The sequence below is a fragment of the Gossypium arboreum genome, chromosome 7 (assembly GCF_025698485.1).
Source record: "Gossypium arboreum isolate Shixiya-1 chromosome 7, ASM2569848v2, whole genome shotgun sequence".
NCBI lineage: Eukaryota > Viridiplantae > Streptophyta > Magnoliopsida > Malvales > Malvaceae > Gossypium > Gossypium arboreum.
In genome coordinates this window covers 369,118-386,797 of record NC_069076.1, presented here as the reverse complement: position 1 = coordinate 386,797, position 17,680 = coordinate 369,118, and the positions used below count along the sequence as shown (strand labels likewise).

The window sequence follows — 17,680 nt, the reverse complement described above, 5'->3', positions numbered from 1 at the left end:
GTGACTTGATATATACCTTGGAGTCTTGTCTTATTTCTTCGTTTTCTATTCAAGTCGTTGTTGTTCGTATTCTATTTGTATGCTCGAGATTTTCTAGCCGAAGTTTTGTACTCACACACCCAGTATTTGTAAAACTCTCTTTGTGATGCAATGTTTTTGCTACAGTTTAAGCTCAGGGGTTAGCTTCTGTTTGAGTTTAGAAGGTGAAAATTTTATGAACTCAAACCATTTTGACCACTCCATAATATATGTAGTGCATTTCCCCGTTTATAGATGATTTTGACTTCCGCTCAACAGAAAGAAAGCACAAAATCTAGTAAAGGCCCCCTGGTCAACACATTTGCTGATTTTAGAAACCTAAAACACAGATCAATTATTTGGTGCAGGGGACGCATGATTCCCATTGACACCAAATTTAGATGCTCCAGCTGACCTGACTTAACCAAAAACAAGTCAAAGCCGCTGCCACTAAGCAAAGGCTTTTGTTCTATTTGACTACCCATGCATGTAGTATTTATTCTTTCTTCTTTAAGCATCTCTGACTGTCCATATCATTTATGGACATATACTTTGCTCCTTTCAGTCATTTCCCTTGTCTGCCAAAGCCACTCAAATCTTCTATTTGTAAACCATTCAACTGAAGCCTTTTGTATTACCAAATTTGGGCCTCAACAAGACTACAGGGATTTTGGATTTAAGCCTTAACAGCATCCATTTCAGCCATCAAAAAGGCCTATAAAGCGGTTTGTGATAAACATCATTACCCAAGTTGTTTGTATAGACATGTGTTGCTTCTTTTGAATGAATAAATAATAATAATAAAGAGAATTACTTGCATTGCATGTTTCCACAATCATGTAGATATTTGTGACTTTTACCCATTACTTGAACCGCTGATTTAGGTAGCAATGAATCTGAATCAGCTTGGCCTTGGAAATCGATTTAAGCAAAAACCAAGGTTAGTGGTTGACTAAAATAAAAGGAAGAAAAGCTTCACTAGTTCATGCTGTTGGTACAATTGTCTTGTTTTGCCAAGTTGGATAAAACTGGATTTCTCATCTATGAACCAGCCTGTATCCTGTCCAGGGTAACATGGTGCATCGGTGAAGTGAAGGGGGTAATTTTGTTACTTTTGGCAACACACTGACACTGCAATGCATCCATGATGGTGGCAGAACCATGTTCAACGCTGGTTGTATTGACACCTGATCTATAGACAACTACTGACCTTCCATTTTCTTTTTGTATACACACACACATATATATTGTTGACTTCCATGTACATATCATTTTCTATTGGTTCCGCAAGTAAACGCAAATCATACAAATTTTCTCAGAGATCTATAGTTTATTTTCTCAGGTATTACCTTGTTGAATCAACAAAAGAAAATCCTAGATTAGAGGTTAATCTATCTTAACTAATTCTAAAGTTACTTTCACTTGTATCCAAGTTAATTTTCTGATTTTAATTGCTTGCAGCAGCCCACATCCCTATGTCATATGAATGTAGTCTATTTAAAACACTGTTTGGATTATTATATATAGATATATGAATATCAATGTGAAGAGTAGATTTGAAGAATTAAATCTAAAAAAGTGAATTGGCAAATCCAAGGGTTGAAACTTCGTACAAAAAATGGTGAACCAAACATGTAACACCAGTTGTCATTTGGTCCATACATGAAGGATAACCCCCCACGTGCACACTTTCAGAAAACCATAATAAAAACATATCTACACCAACTACCTAGTTGCTTGAAGATAAGTCCAGATTTCAGCTTTAATGCATCCAATCTAAAATTCTAGCTAAAAACTACCTCATACATGGTCGCAACATAGCCTATATATAAGTATAATACCATTCCAAAATTAAGTACAGTTGGGATACTATTGCAACATAAAATTGAACGATATATTACAGATGTATGAGTGATATTGTGTATATGATACGTGTTTCTTAGAATTTTCTGTATGGGAATAAGCAGTTGCGTCAAAGAAATGAATAAATAATTTGATATGGGAAGTTTCATTTTGCTCCTTTAACAATGCCAACGAAGACTTCTATGTCTCAGCCATGTGAGATATGCCTCGGTCACTGGGCTTCCTATCCCAGATTCTTTTCCCTCTTTCTCTCTCTCTCCATCTCTTGATATGAAGATATCAGCATTCCATATCATCCTGGGAATTTCATTTCTCTCTGTCTCTCTCTTTGTATACAGTGAGTTACTTCATCATCTCTGCTACACATGATACATAACATCAGTATTGGTTTTTTCTTTTAATTGATTTGATTCATTTCTTGCATGACTCTGGATGCTGTTTTTGTAAGTTCAAATACACTTGTTTTAGTTATGTGTGCTCAAGCTTTTCTCCTTTTTTATTAGTTATTCAAGTGGCCATGTATGTTCCTGAATTGCCACAAGTACAATTTGTGGAAATCAAGTATAGATAATTTGAATGATTTTTGTAGGATGTTAATTTGTGAAAAGAATCCCCAGGGAAAAAGATGGGGTGCACTTATTCTGTGTATGGAATTGGGAGGAAAAAGAAGCTGAGTATCCCAGAAGTGGTTGTATTTGCTCCTTGTATGAGAATTCCAGCACAATGTGATCTTCAAAGAGCCCTCAAGGGTCTAATACCTCGTGATGTTATCGACAAATTATCTTGTCTAAGGAATCGGATTGCACTCGTTGCAGACGACACCGGTACTCTCTTCATATCTATTTTCACTTTTCTTTCGGTAGTTAATGTATTATGATGAGTCTTGTTATCTAAAGTGGAACCGTGGATGTTGCAGGAGGATCCGCGATTACTGAACTGCGGCAGGCACTGGAGGAGTACTTGTCAATTCTAATTGGACTTACTAAGAAAGGTTTCATAATCTGCAACTCTCTGGCTCTCCCTTTGTGTCCCATGTTTGTCCTATGATGTTATAAACTGTGCATATTGCAGAACATGGCCTTGAGAACTTGGTGGAATTCAAGTGGAAAAATTTAGTAGATGGAAGACAAGTATGTTGTTCATCAAAAAATACATACACGGTTTCTTCTATAATTTTGTTCTTGCTTGGCATTTTGTAACCAAGTCCGAAATGTGCAGGAGACTAGCGTAGCAAATGCCTGGTTTGAATTGCTATCTGTTGTTCACATGATGGCTATGCTCACATTATGTGAGGCTGACACAATTATGATCCCCAAGGATTATTCTGGTTCTGGCTTTAGGGTCGTTTCTACAGGTTTATACCCTTCTTCAAGGATCCAATTTGGCAATTTCAAATTTCAACTACGATTACTTTAATCACTAACAATCATCTGTAATAATCACCACCAGATTGTAAGAGAGATGCTGTTGATTTATTGCTCAAGGCAGCAGGGTACCTCGAATTTTGTGTCCGGAATGTACTCTGTTGTATACCACCAGAAATCAAGTGTGTACATAAATTTAAAGCCCTTGAAAACATTGTTTTACATACTAGCATATTATTAACATGAACATCTCATCAATATTCCCAGGAAAAGTATGTCAAAAGATTTGCAGGATGGTGTACTAGAAGCTATTTCCATCCAAGCATTAGGCCAGGTATCCATATCGTTGAAAAAAGTCAATGGAAATGGATCTTTGATTTCTTGATATAAATTAAATGGAAATGGACGTTTGATACAGGGAACTGAAATACAGCTTGGATTAGCTATTGAAAGTCAAAAGGCTACTTTATCAGTGAAAAGGAGGTTGGCCTGTGAGCTGCTGATATATTACAGTCAGGTTTGTAGTTATAATTCTAGGTTTTGGTTGTATGAATTCAGGTTTCAGCCATTACAGTCAGTTTTCTTACCTATTGTATAACCAGGCTTATCAATGCATTTCTGGATGTGACTTAAGCCCTGGATATGGAAAGAAACATATGTGGTTCATCAAATGGAAATTCCTTGAAGCAAAGGTTTTAACCACAGTCCTCTAATACCAAAAACTTTTAGTATAGGAATCTAACTTTTTCTTTTTATTTAATTGTATATTCAGGCTGCTGCTTATTACTACCATGGTCTGGTTCTGGACAAGGGTAGTGAACCTACATGCCATATCAGTGCTGTATGCTGTTTTCTAGCTGCACAAGAACTACTTGTAGAGAGCAAGAAAGCCTGCATAAGCTTTTGCCTTGCAACTCCAGTAACCAGGTTGGTTTCAATCTTAGGATAGGAACATCCATAGTTGTTATGCTATCGTCTATGTTGCTCCTACATGAGGTTAAACTATCGGATACGAATATATATCTTACTTTCTTTTTCTTTTGTTGCTCTTTTTGGTGGAAAAGGGCACCTCCACTTTGGGGAGCTATGAAGCATTTACATCAGAAAATACCAGAGGTGGCATCAAGGAAATCTCAGATGTATGGCTACCTCTTAGAACAAGAAAAGTAAGCAGTTTCTGATTAGTGGAGTTTAATTTATTTTTGTGAATAAATGGTTTAGGGATTTACTTTCAATATATTGGTGGTAAAACAGGGCTCTCCAATCCTTACCTGAACTGCCAGATTTCCAACTATCACTGAGACCTGATGACTATGAATTACCTGCAATTGATCCAGCCTGGGATTCTGGAAACTGGGAAAAACAGGGCAAGCAGCCCCTTAAAGACCATCTCAATGACTCCGAGGATGAGATTGAAACTGAATGAAACCACCTTATTTACACTCATTGTATCTCTATTCTTATACAACTAGTTTACCTTATAATTTATATAGTAAGACAGATAGTCACATGCAATGAATGATTGTTAAATTGTTACTTTCATATTGATCATTAGCATTGATTTGGTGGTGTTCATGACTTTTTATGTTTGACAAGGAGGAAGTGTGGTGGTCCAAGATTTGAACATGAGATTAGGTGTCAACCAACGACTCGATAATTAATGCAACTACCTTTAAGAGGTGGTTCGAAACATAGTGTGTATTTTCTGAACATGATAAATAATACAAAAAGTACTAATTTTCTACTATAAAACATATTGTAGTTCCTACTAGCTAGAAGTGTAATTTCTAAAGCAACAGCATCAGAGATGAAAATTTTCAAGACCTGGGTTGAAAAACCTGCTTCCCTTTGATGGTTACATAATGTTCAAGGGCATGCTTGCCTTTCATTGCGTTGGTACTCATCATTGGCCTCATACATCACTTTGTTGCTGGACATAACAGCAAGAGCCAAGTAGGACAAGAAAGCCACGTAAGACAACACCATGGATATCGTCATGTGATTGCAAAAGCTCTTCACACGGTTACAAATAGCCATCCAACCCATTTTTTCTTCTCCATACCTACTGATATAGCCCACCGCAGTCCCCGCCGCGCATCCGGATATGGCCAACACCGTAATCACCTGCAAATGCAATGCCCCATTTTCAATATTTCATCAAATTAGGATACTTTATTAACTTCCACCGTTTTAACAATAAACCAGCAATCTGCTTACCATGTCATGCAAAAACAGATAGAAACAGGTCTTGAGATTTGATCCTGAGTGGCTCAAATGGTAAACAAAGATCAATGAGAGTAGAGAAGATGCACATACAATGGCATCTGTCACAAATAAAAACCTGTAAGAAAAAGAGAAAATGGTTAGCCATCGCAATAAACATGTGAAAAATGTTGGACCACTGATTACCTCATAGCAGATGAGTAGCTATAATGAGCTCTAATGGTGAATCCAAATAGAACAGTGGTTTGGGAACTTGTTGCCATAACACAGATTGCAGCCAACGTGAAAACAGCAGCAAAAACCCTGAGCACGGTTTGAGCCATAAAGAGACTTGTTGTAGTGTTAAGTGACACCGCAAGGCTCAGTGATTTGGCTTGGACCATAAATGAAGCTTTATCTCTGGCAACCTCAGGTACCATTTGGAGACCTCTTGCCAAGAAAGAAGGAAAACCAGGCTAAAGCAATTAACTGAGAGGAAGTGTGGAGGATGGTGATGATGATTTTTGACACTTGCTAAACACCCCCAAAACTAATAAATAAGCTTGAACAAAATCTAACAGAAGATTGTCCCGACTTATAGGAGCAAGAGAATCAACAATTATGCGCTTCAACAACTTTGGATTTCAACTCTCAAGCATATAAAAAGTCAAAAAGAAGGGGGATATCGTGGAGGAATTAAAACTTGGTGAAGCTGGAATGGCATGTTCTCACTTGTAGAAGGAAATTTTGTGTTATTTCTTGCACTCAATAGTTATTATTGAAAAAGGACAAGGACCAACAACCTGCATAAATGTAATAAAATAGGGGGAGATGTTGGCAGTGGAAACAAATTAATTACAGTCTGATAACAAGGAAATCGAGTTGGAAATTTCAGAAGGTGATTTGTCTTGTTTGCCTCAGGAAAGTAGGAAACTATCTTAATTGCTGGGTTTTGCAAGGAAACTAAAATGTGTTTATGTCTTTGTAAATTTTGGGCATTTTTATTTTAATTGTTGAAGTAGATGCCATGTCTCACTCTTCTGATTATAAAAGGTTACCTAATATCTAAAAAAACACAAAACACAGATAAGACCTAAGATGTAGCATTGATGGTAATTTGTGTATGAAATTGTGTTTAGTGGGGTTTTTTTCCCTAGTTTTTTGTTATACAGAGAGATAACAAGTGCTTGTCATAACTATTACTTTTCTATTTAGAGAAAATATCACATATTTAGGTTAAAATATGCTATTAGTCCCTGTACTTCTATAGCATTTGAGGTTTAGTCCCTATACTCTTAAAGTTATAAATTCAATCCTCATACTTTTTCAGTTTAAAAATCCTAGCCTAACCATTATCATTGTTTGATGGCAAATTGACAAATGTTGATAGAAAGTACTTACGTTTCTAATCATTGGACTAGGTTTTCTAAATCAACACAGTCGGAGGACTTGATTTCTAACTTTTTAAGTGCATAGACTAAATCTCAAATTTTATTAAAACACAAGGTCTAACAGCAAAATTTCACCTTTTTGGTATTAGATGTCAATCACCAGTGGAAAGGAACTTTTTCTTTCACTATAATTTAAAAAGATTCAAAAATTAAAATTATTTTAATTTTGATGGCCCTTTTTATAAAAGTTTTGATCCCACCCTTAAGCACTTAGGACACTCTTACAAATCTTTTGATTCTACTAAATCATATCTAAATAAATTTTCATATATTTATGATAAATCATTATAAATTTTGTTTTGTTTTTAAGTAGATTCATATTTTATTTGAGAAAAATAAACTAAACTAATTAAAATTTAAAAAAAACAAAGGGTAGTTTTTTCCAAAATTTAAGATCACACTCAAAATATAACTTAAGAAATGGATAGTAATATACCTTATATTACAACATTTTAATACTATTTAGGCGATAAATGAACTGAGCTTGAACGAAAAAACATCTGTTCATGTTCATTTGCTTATTTTTAAACTTGTTCGTACTCAGTTTGTGTTCATTAAGAGTTTCAAATTTTTGTCATGTTTGTTTATTTAAAATTATGTGTTTTCATGTTTGTTTGGTTAATATTCACGAATATGTTCATTTAACTTAATCGAACATGTTAATAATAATAAACAAACAAACAAACAATAAATACATGCACACATATATATTTTTAGATATAAAATAGTCAAATATAAATATAAATATTAATAATTATATTATAAATGAAAAAATACAAGCCAAGATAATTTTATTAATATATACTAATGGAATTTTTATAAGAAAGTATCTTTTATTCATGTTAGTTCATTTATTAAACGAACATAAAAATTTTATTCATACTCATTTATTTAACTTAATAAACAAATGTTATACTGAACAGTTCATCAAACTTTTGTTCATTTACATAGGAGAATGTAAGGAATATAAGATTTGTTGAGCACAATAATACCATGTTATAAGGTCCAATATATTTGACCCAAATGCCTCTCTGAAAAGGCCTGACCTCTCTTATTAGTTACAAATGGGCTTAATTAATGATTGGACCTAAGTTTTCATCCTTATTGCCAACTTCAATGAAGGAAAAGAAGAGCCTATCCTATATCATGAAATCATTTAGCCTGCTTATGGCATTCTAGTTGAATAATATTACTACATTCCATTTTGAGATCAGCCACTTCTATTTCACATTGGATTAAGACCCTCCATTATGGAGACATAATACTACCCATGAATTAATAATATATATACACATTATGCCAGCAATCCAAAAAAAAAATTATTTATGGGATTACGTTTTATCTCTTTTTATTTAAAAAATTGTGTAAACTAATCTTTATACATTAGATCAAAGAATAAAATAGTATTTCTCTGTTAAAAATTTTATCGGTTCTATTGTTTAAAATTGGCCCTTATACATCAACATGAAGTACATGTGACACATCACGTGTCACTATCTAATTATTCTGTTAGCCACACTAGTTTTTAACTATACAAATAGATAAAATTTTTAACAGAATGAACCAAATTATTATTGTTCTAATGTATATAAATTGATTTGTCCATTTCTTAAGTTGAGAGAGTAAAATATAATCCAACTCTTAATAGGGACCTCAATGATATAGAAAAACTCCTAATTTTTAAACCATTTATCATTATCTATGTAAAACCTTCTCTTTTTTTCTCAAAAATAATCCAGCAACATATATAATGTAGGTCCTGGCATTTTCTGCCATGGCTAGCTTAGCTTGAAATTGGAAATGATGGAAAATTAAAAAAAAAAAAAAAAAAAAAACTAAGAAAGGTAGAGTTAGTATGTTGCACCCTAACAATAGTAGATGAAATTTGAAAAGATAATGTTAGGTTACCATTTCCAAATTAAGATATGTGAGAGAGATTAATTGAAAAACATCAAGCAAGTGTGATGCAAATGGAAAATGGGATTGAAAATATCAACATCACAACTCAAGAAGACATGATTTAAATCAATATCCATGTATGAAGTATTACCCAATAAGATGAACCTTTTAAAACCCTCCTAACCCTAACCCTCAACAACCTATATATATATATATATATATATATATATATATATTCTGCTTTGTTTCACTCTCAATTTGAAGTTGAAGGTTCATAAGAAACCCAATCAAAAGCTAGCATTGTTAGTTTCTTTCTTTAAGAAAAAAAAAAGAAAAAGCAATGAGGGGGGCTTATAAACGGAGAGTGAGATCAACATTTGCAGGTTCATCAACATCATCAATTGTGGGAGATAAAGTCTCAGAAGAAGAAACACTCGTGAAACCTTGAGGAATGAAGCCGGTAGAAGGAAAGTAGTGGGGCTGGAGGCACTGGTCAAGATATTGTGCACCAGGGTAGTCCATAGGTGGCTCAATTTTAAAGCTGGGGAAAGGGTTAAGCTGTTGCTGCAGGTTGTATTGTTGGGCACCCCGAATCTGATCATGGTCACCACCAGGGAACTTCCTTCGAGAAGCGGCTCGTTCACGCCTGTGAGCATTTTGGTGGCCACCTAGAGCTTGAGAAGTGTAGAACTTCCTTGGACAGTAAAGACATGGGAAAAGCCTGGGAGGAGCAGATGGTGAAGCTGTTTGAGGGTGTTTCTTGATGGGTTTTGAAGCTGAAGAAGGCTCAGGCTGGTTGAAGAAGTTGTACATTGAAGGGTCTGCCATTGAAGTTGCAGAGACTAGAGTAGAGAGTGAAAACAGAATAGCTTGGTTCGTCATGAAAGAGAAAGGGGTTTATATAGGGGGTTTAAGGTTTTTGTTTGTATTCACATCCACAAAAGGCTGACACGAATGCGATGATTGGTAGTGAGTTGAAGCACGAATTTACCCTTCTGATTTCGGAATATATATATATGTGATGCATGCAAATTACACATTCATTAGGTTGAAACATTTTAGTACAAAAGTGTAATGTGGTTGCGAGAGACGTGTTTTAAGTAATAGTTGGTTTTGAGTCCTATATATAAAAAAGATGGGCAAAATGGAAATGAAGGAAAGTGGGATTATAATAAGAGAATAAAAGGACAGTAGGAGGCATCACGTATGCCTCACCTCTCCTCATCAGTATGTTTGTTATGTCAGTGACAGTGACTGACTGCCCTAATCCAAATCTTCCATTACTCCCTCTTGTTAGGTTCTGTAAACAGCTCAGCGTGGCCCTGGCCCTGGACTCCTCCCTTTAGGCAAAGACAGACCTAGGGGACACTTACATGAACTCAAGGTTATAATTGGTGCACACTAATCGGAGAGAGACATTCCCTTCATGTACAATACAACACAAAACAATGCATCAACATGAAATGGGAGACATTATCAAGGGTCATTTACTAATTGGCACCATCAATTTTTCCACTTTGGCTCTTTTGTTTCATGAATAGTAACTTTGCAGATAAAGGAAAATTGTAAAATTGTATATACATTCCACGTTTCCAACAACGCTACAAGGAGGCCAGGCTTGGCCAATTTAATAATGTTTATAACCTATAAAATTATTTGAGACTAAAGATATATACAAGGTTGATCAAAGTTAGTGCCATTTGCAGATGAGATGGCTGAAATGGAACATACGATAACTATGTACAAAGTCGGCAAAAACAAAGCATGCTCTTGTTGTGTAAATTAGATGTTTCAGTTGCTAATATCAAAGTATCTTGGATCCTCTGGATAATGGTATTCCACGTTCAACTGCCATTACACAAGAACCACCTTATTAGAACACACAAGAAAGAAGCTGTAGAATGTAAAGAACCTTGGGAAACAGCTGTGTTTATATGGAAAATGCAATAAATTGTATTACCTTTCCCTCATCTGCATCTGAATGCCGTTGAGGGAAGACAACTCGAAAGTCATTGTACAAGTAGAATCTCCGATCCCCATTCCTGTCAGAGCCAGTCTTTTGTGGAATCGGTTCTAGATCAGATTTACCTCTCTGAAAAGACTTTGAACTTTTTTTAGGTGGAGTGCATAGAAATCGGAGATGAAGAGCATATCGCAGGGAACCAGTACCATTAGTATTTTCATTGATCTTAATGCCACTATGGGAAAGCTTCTGGTTAGTTCTCTGATATGCATCACTGTGCTCCTTGCAACGAACATTGTTGCAACTAGTTATTTGTATTGAATCCAAGCCTTCATTGCCTTTAACTTCAGAACTGTTCAGCGCAAAATTTGGAACAGAAGATGCTAGGGTAATCTTCTGGCGCACGAATGTCTATGAACAAAAGAAGAGCTTAAAATTCGAAACTTCATCATAGTAAAATGTATACGCAAATGTATAATTATAAGAATTGACACTATTATTACAGTGCCTCAAACCATTTTGGTATTTCGATTTGGATTACACCCAATTATGGGAAGCACAAACATTTAGAGAAATAAGTATCCATGAAGGTAACTTAACACCGAAATAAACCAAATTTCAATCCCTATTTATAGAATAGAGGTGATTTTTGAAGTGCAAAGAATTAGTAAGAAAGGTATTCCTTTTGTAACATTCACTTGAAAGTCCCGAATGGCTTAATGAAGAAAGACAAGGCAGATTATAATTCATATTACCTTGGTGCCAGCTGGCATGTCACTCAGATCATAGTTGCAAAAGAACGTGTGAAGAGGTGTTTTCTCTGGATTGCTAAGAACCTGCATAGGAACCCACCAAGAAGAAATGAAACCCATTTCTGACATAATACTCTAGACAAGATAACGAAATCATAAAAATGTTTGTAGTTTGATGCAATTTAAGAAGTCCAAAAGCAAATATGATAAAAAAAAAAAAGAACCAACAACTAGGATTAGCCAAATCTTTGTAGGCTGTCAACCAGGGTCCCACATGCAAATCCATCTAGAGTGAAAGAAAAGCATGATGTAGAAGGCTACAAAATGTGCTATGAAAGCTGAAACATGAACTAGCAATTAGTGGTGGCCCTTTTTGTCAATTAGAATGGTCATATTTGAGTTGCAATAGATGATAAAAAGTTATAGAACTAGACTAAAGCTTAATTGATGACATCATGACAATGAGAAGCAGTCAATCAAATTCTGGTGAGGAGTATATATACCAATTGTATGCGCCCTTTCATAGGAATATGCAACCGGCTTCTAACAGCTTGCTGTTCATCATTACCAAGGCCTCTTTTCAGCTTCTGATATCGACATTTACTCGATGATGAATTCCTTGAAAGGTCTATGGATGCGTAATAAAGGAGAGAACAATCTCCATCAACACTGGTTACGGGAAATGTAAGTTTTTGTGATTGTGGTGAGAAGGTCCCTCCAGTTATGCTTAGAACAGCTAAGAAGCCATCAATCCTCTAAATGCAAAACATAAGTGGTAAACATATGAGTAACGCAATCATCCGTGAATGAAAACTTTCCCACTAAGACTCAGAATAACAAGAACCTAAATTTACGACTAACCTGACTTAGCTTTCCAGAAAAGAATCTTCCAGACAATAATGACTCCTCAAATGAACCAACCAAAGATCTCCTAACAGGAAGTCCACTCAAGCCTTTTATGGATCTCCTACAAGAAGATGCGGGGGCTGGTTCTTGAGGCAAGGGCCAGCTTAATCCAGCAGCGCTTTCCAGAGAAGAAGGCCGAAATTCTTCATGCAAATAACCAATATCGTCAAATGATCTGCTTGAAATCTTAAACTCCTCTTTGTCAGGGACAAATATAACACCAGTGTCGAACCTGTCAACTGACTGTTCTATATTCTTTAAGGATGAATGAGAATCACCGATATCCTTTGCAAGATTCCTGCAGCCTCCAGCAATTGCTATCCTTTCGCTGAACTTCGGACCAAGCGGAGATAAAGAAACAGGTGAAGTTGCAATTTGGGGGGATATAGATATTGCTCCACTTCCAAACCTTAACTTACTTGATTCTTGGAATTGATCAAGCCCAAATGAATATGAAAATTTATGAGAAAGGTGTGAGTCCTTGTCTTCCAGTAAAGGACCATCTGTAAAAAATAAAGATGAAATTCTTCCTTCGTTAAATGGATTGACTCCATGTCCCAAGCAGCTTGACAAGGACCAGGATGATGTTGTGATATTCATTTTTCTGCCAATATTTGCTTTCTTATTGTCTTGTGAGACAGAAACCTTATGCTTATCATTTAAGGAAGAGGAGACTACTTGAGTGCTGCTGTAGATATTGTCCAAAGGGTCACAATTGAATTGATCTGAGAAAAGCACGCTATTTAAAGGAGACAATAGTCGCTTCCTGACTAATGACGGACTAGACTCTGTGTCATTAGCTCTGAAACCAATAGGAGAAGAGTGAACATCACTAGTAACTCCCTCAGGTCCCTTGCTTGTTCCATGTGATTCAAAACCCACAATCCTAGAAACAGGGTTTTGGACTTTTTGTTCACTTTTAGGAGTGGTAAACGATCCAACATCATTGGCACAGCCAATCTTCAGCCCATGAACACCGGATGGAGCATTCATTTTCACTCCAAGTTTGAAAGAATCCTGTGAAACTTCCGAAAGCTCCAAAGAAGTTTTCCTTTGAAAATCTCCTAGTGAAGAGCACAAAGAACCCCCACTAGTCTGGTTAAAACTTCCTCCTCGCATACAATCCAAGCCACAGGTGCTGACACCTGAAAACTGTGGTAGGCTTTGCAAAAATGCATCTACGGATGCTTCTTGACCTTCCTCAGAACTATCATCTGGGGGAACTTGCGGCAACCCCATTGCTAAAATTGTCGAGAATGGTAAACTAAATTTGCCTCTATTACTTCTCTATAATGCAGTATTTTCTAATCCGTTCTAATTAATCAAATTCATCTAGAACATAACATGAAAGGAAATTAAAGTCTCCTAATTCTACCAATGTCATTGAAGAGTAATCAAAAGATTCCTACAAAACTAGTTCAGAAATAGCCCACTATGGTACTAAGTATTAAGCAATGGCATCCACATTTGAGCTGCAGTTCTCTTAGGAGCTTCCATTGAGAAAGCCAAACACAAACTAGCTATCCAACGATAATTGGTAGCACAGATCTTCTGGCCTCCATACCAGGAAGCGACAAAGCACATAGAATTCATGTCGCTAACAATAAGAATCACCGTGAGCGCCTGCTGAAAATTGCGGGTAACAATATTAGCTGAATGCGGAAAAAGATCAAAACAATCAATACTCAACTCAGCTCAAATGTATTCATGCACGGTATTGCCAATTTCTACTCCATAAAATTCACAATATAATCCACCACAACCTTAATTTCTTCTATTGAGCATCAGAATTACATCAAAAAATAAAAAAGCCATTGAATGCAATGAGATAATACAAATTCAATGCTGTGTAAAGAGCTCCTTCAATCTACATAAAGGAACACAAAACTATATTTTAAAACCATAATCGGAACAAGATAAGCTACTCAACTACCTCAAAATCAATACACTCCAATCAACCATGGATACAAAGGAAGGACAAACATGAAAAAAGAGACCCCATAGTTTGTTTCCAACCAAAACAATAACTAGCAAAGGAAAAGTAAAAAGGCGCCTAAATTGATTCTTGAGACAATAAAAAAAAAACACCAGTACAAAGGCCAAAACCACTGAAAGGGATTGCTTTACCGCACCCATTTACATTAGCTTATATAAATAAATAAATTCAACCAGCCAAAAAAAAAAAAAACCCAAGCTTGATCAGAAAAAATTAAAATAATAAAAAAAGATGATCAAATTAAAGTAAATTTATTTACGCACCAATAGAGAAGGTTGTGATCAAGTACTTTTGGCAGATGAATCACTGAATGATGTGCCCATAAATATAAATTTAGATTTCTCTACCGAATTAAAACAGAAGGCTAAATGGGAAGATTGAATTCTATTTTGAAAGGTAGATTTAAATTAAAGATGTTAAGTTTGTTTCGTTTATGGAGAAAGGAAGGTGGAGAAAATGTTGAGAATGTGAAGATTCTCTCTTTATACTCCCAAAGTATGAATTTCTTGATTTGTTTTTGAAAGATTTTCAAGTAAATTCAGATTTACCCTCTTCTTTAATAATCAATCCGCTATTTTTGCTGTTTTTTCTTTTGTTTTTCGTAATGTTTTTTTTTTCCTTATAAAAATAGAGCAGTTTCATTTTTATAATTATTTTACTTTGAAAGCTTGCCCTCTAAAGAAAGGTAGAGTCAAAATTTTCGTATAACATTATTATTTTTAAGAAGTATTTTAAAATAAAAAGACATTTTTAGAGAAAATATTTCTAAAGAAGTTAAATTTTTAAAGAAAAGTGCTTTTTTCAAATTAAAATTGATAAAAATATTTTGATTCACAAGCTTGAGATCAAAAATATTTTTTTCAAAAACACTCTGATAAACATTCCTAAACCAGGCTAAAATGAGTAGTAAAATTAAGTAAATAACTTTTATGCAATGAAAATTTGACCAAAGGTTATTAACAAATAATTTTTGGAATAAATATCATAAAAATTGAATTGAAAAACCAAAAATCCGAAATTACAATATATATATATATATATATATATATATATAGAAAATCTCACCGTCTGGAATGTAGTAACTACAATCTACAAATCAGCTGCATTGAAGAATTCATCTAAAGGAGCAAAATTTATTTGTTCTCCTTCTCTGCGCCACACTCCAAAACTTTTCTTAAGCGTTGGAACCAAACCTCACATTTTTATATATGCTTATGGCGGACGTGGAAAGGGCCAAAAGCCATGGGCCCATCACCAATTTTTATTCATGGAAAATAATCTTATTTCCATTTATTATATTACTATGTGTGTGAAAATTGAATTTGATATTTACTGAATCAGTAATTTTAAGATTTATTTTAAATAAAATATTTAAACATGAGATTTGATTTGATTTTGATTAACATTCACGGAGTTAAAATATTTTTTTGTATGGATTTAAATTATATATTTTATAATAGTAAAAATATAATTTTATTATTTTAATAGTTTATATTTTTTATTTTAAATAATTAAATTAATTTTTATTATTTTTAGAAGGTTAAAATATAATTTTACTATTACTATTTTAAAATTTTATAAATTATAAATGACCTAAATAAAATAATTTATTTTAAAGAGAGTAGGACCTGACTCTCAATACCATTAAATCCAAATTCAAGATTTCACAATAATATTTTTCAGATTATTAATTTAGGGAAAGCATAAGTCTTTCGGTTAAAATAAAAATATTCAAATTTGAATTTTGACAATGGAAGGATTTTAAATTTTATAAATGAAATTGATATTTTTAAAAGAAAAATGTCAGATATATAATTTTTTAATCTTGTTTAACAAGCCTTTCAGTCAAATGGTTTGAAGCAAGTGGATTATTTTACACCCACAGCTTCTAAATGGAGGTGTTGGTAGGGTAATTGAGTTGGGTTGGATTTCAACTTGTATGTAATATTAATATATTTTATATTTATTTAAGTTTAATTCGATTTCAAACATGAATTTTAGATTTTGTTTAAATTTACTCATAATCATAAATAGTTAATTTAAACTAATTAAAGCTCTTTTCATATTATTCTTTAATTTTTAAATTTAATAAATTTATATTTTTATTAAAATTTTAAATATAAACAACTTAACATGCTTTCAATAGTTATATTATAGTATTGTAAAATATTATGGATTTGATTTTAAGTATTACAAATTATATAATGTATAAAAATAAAATAACATAATATATTTTACACATTTAAAAAATAAGTTGGTACAAGTTAGGCTTGAACCTTGAATGTTTAAGTTTAAATTCAATCATATTTTAAATAAATCTATTTTTTTTACTCAAACTTATTTTTTAATTTAATATTTTTATATAAATTTTCATAAATTTTAAATAAATATGTGATTTTAAACGAATAACTCAACCCTTAAATAGATAAAAGTTAGAGTGAGAAATGAGAGATAGAGGGTGAAGTACAAAGGAATGGTGAGAGTTAAGAGGCGTTGGAACTTATACTTCAGGAGATGCTTAAGTGGGTATTTTGATAGAGAAAGACAAGATTGAAGATGTTATGTTAATGTACAGAATTAGTATTTTTTCTAACATGGACGTAGGTATAATAAATAGACAAAGTTAACCATTTAATGAAAGCATAGGAAGTTTACATAAAATTGAAGCCCAAAATTTTAGTTTGGGCGATGAACACAATTAAATTAAAACGTATGGCCCACAAAGATTTGGTCTGACACCTATTTGATATTACCCAAAACTGCTTGGTTGGTTGGTTGGTTGGAATGTCAGAATAATAGAATATATACTGTTGCACGGAATCATAAATGGTTAAAATATGTCATAATCCCTGTACCCTTTATAAATTTAAATTTTAGTCCTTGTACTTTTATTTCTAGCAATCTAGTCCCTCTACTTTTTAGATTTCAAAATTCATGTCCAATTCTTATTACTGTTAAAATTATTTTGTTAATTTTTTGGTGTGATATTTTGTTAATATTTTTTAAATGAACTTGAATTTAACAAAATAGTTTTAACAATTGTATCTAAATTTTAAAATCTGAAAAGTAAAGGGATTAAATTCTTAAAAAAAAAGTATAGAAATCAAATTTTAAATTTACAAAGAACACAGAAACTTATGTCATATTTTAACTAGAATAGATACACCCTTATCAACTTATCATTTTGTAATTTTTTTTAGTGTTGGAAGAGAGATTTTAAGTAAAATTCATATCAACATTTTAACTCGATTAATTAATGACCTTAA

The 17,680-nt window shown here is 33.6% G+C and overlaps 4 protein-coding genes across 5 annotated transcripts; 1 reads left to right on the top strand and 3 right to left on the bottom strand.

Moving 5' to 3' along the window:
• Positions 1-1,826: 1,826 nt before the first annotated feature.
• Positions 1,827-5,244, top strand: LOC108468981 (uncharacterized). Its single transcript, XM_017769852.2, has 12 exons — positions 1,827-2,218; positions 2,499-2,705; positions 2,798-2,872; positions 2,953-3,011; positions 3,100-3,235; positions 3,331-3,427; positions 3,513-3,579; positions 3,664-3,762; positions 3,848-3,937; positions 4,018-4,172; positions 4,310-4,411; positions 4,500-5,244. Exons 1-12 carry the CDS (start codon positions 2,152-2,154, stop codon positions 4,669-4,671), a joined length of 1,326 nt encoding a protein of 441 aa, XP_017625341.1. The 5' UTR covers positions 1,827-2,151; the 3' UTR covers positions 4,672-5,244.
• On the bottom strand, positions 4,929-6,427 carry LOC108469001 (CASP-like protein 1F2). Its single transcript, XM_017769879.2, has 3 exons — positions 5,655-6,427; positions 5,463-5,586; positions 4,929-5,369 (listed from the first exon to the last, which is right to left on the bottom strand). Exons 1-3 carry the CDS (start codon positions 5,885-5,887, stop codon positions 5,112-5,114), a joined length of 615 nt encoding a protein of 204 aa, XP_017625368.1. The 5' UTR covers positions 5,888-6,427; the 3' UTR covers positions 4,929-5,111.
• A 2,721-nt stretch (positions 6,428-9,148) lies between these two features.
• LOC108477758 (zinc finger protein KNUCKLES) lies at positions 9,149-9,679 on the bottom strand. Its single transcript, XM_017780259.1, has one exon. It carries the CDS (start codon positions 9,677-9,679, stop codon positions 9,149-9,151), a length of 531 nt encoding a protein of 176 aa, XP_017635748.1.
• A 625-nt stretch (positions 9,680-10,304) lies between these two features.
• On the bottom strand, positions 10,305-15,598 carry LOC108478516 (uncharacterized). Of its 2 annotated transcripts, none has more exons than XM_017781150.2 (6): positions 15,480-15,598; positions 12,374-14,041; positions 12,016-12,267; positions 11,516-11,596; positions 10,758-11,171; positions 10,305-10,645 (listed from the first exon to the last, which is right to left on the bottom strand). In XM_017781150.2, exons 2-6 carry the CDS (start codon positions 13,655-13,657, stop codon positions 10,589-10,591), a joined length of 2,088 nt encoding a protein of 695 aa, XP_017636639.1. In that variant the 5' UTR covers positions 13,658-14,041; positions 15,480-15,598; the 3' UTR covers positions 10,305-10,588. The 2 variants fall into 2 exon arrangements, with proteins under 2 accessions (XP_017636639.1, XP_017636499.1); XM_017781010.2 differs by lacking the exon at positions 15,480-15,598 and adding an exon at positions 14,678-15,115 and having other exon boundaries at positions 12,374-14,044.
• Positions 15,599-17,680: the final 2,082 nt, after the last annotated feature.

What these genes read in the sequence shown, in the direction of transcription:
- LOC108478516 (XM_017781150.2), bottom strand. Translation starts at nt 13,657, where the DNA reads ATGGGGTTGCCGCAAGTTCCCCCAGATGATAGTTCTGAGGAAGGTCAA. An exon ending in TTTCTGGAAAGCTAAGTCAG is followed by an intron (nt 12,268 to 12,373) that starts GTTAGTCGTAAA and finishes TTTTGCATTTAG; the next exon opens with AGGATTGATGGCTTCTTAGC. An exon ending in ACATGCCAGCTGGCACCAAG is followed by an intron (nt 11,172 to 11,515) that starts GTAATATGAATT and finishes TTTTGTTCATAG; the next exon opens with ACATTCGTGCGCCAGAAGAT.
- LOC108468981 (XM_017769852.2), top strand. Translation starts at nt 2,152, where the DNA reads ATGAAGATATCAGCATTCCATATCATCCTGGGAATTTCATTTCTCTCT. An exon ending in AATTGGACTTACTAAGAAAG is followed by an intron (nt 2,873 to 2,952) that starts GTTTCATAATCT and finishes TGCATATTGCAG; the next exon opens with AACATGGCCTTGAGAACTTG. An exon ending in CTTTAGGGTCGTTTCTACAG is followed by an intron (nt 3,236 to 3,330) that starts GTTTATACCCTT and finishes AATCACCACCAG; the next exon opens with ATTGTAAGAGAGATGCTGTT.
- LOC108477758 (XM_017780259.1), bottom strand. Translation starts at nt 9,679, where the DNA reads ATGACGAACCAAGCTATTCTGTTTTCACTCTCTACTCTAGTCTCTGCA.
- LOC108469001 (XM_017769879.2), bottom strand. Translation starts at nt 5,887, where the DNA reads ATGGTACCTGAGGTTGCCAGAGATAAAGCTTCATTTATGGTCCAAGCC. An exon ending in AGCTACTCATCTGCTATGAG is followed by an intron (nt 5,587 to 5,654) that starts GTAATCAGTGGT and finishes TTTTTCTTACAG; the next exon opens with GTTTTTATTTGTGACAGATG. An exon ending in ATCTGTTTTTGCATGACATG is followed by an intron (nt 5,370 to 5,462) that starts GTAAGCAGATTG and finishes TTGCATTTGCAG; the next exon opens with GTGATTACGGTGTTGGCCAT.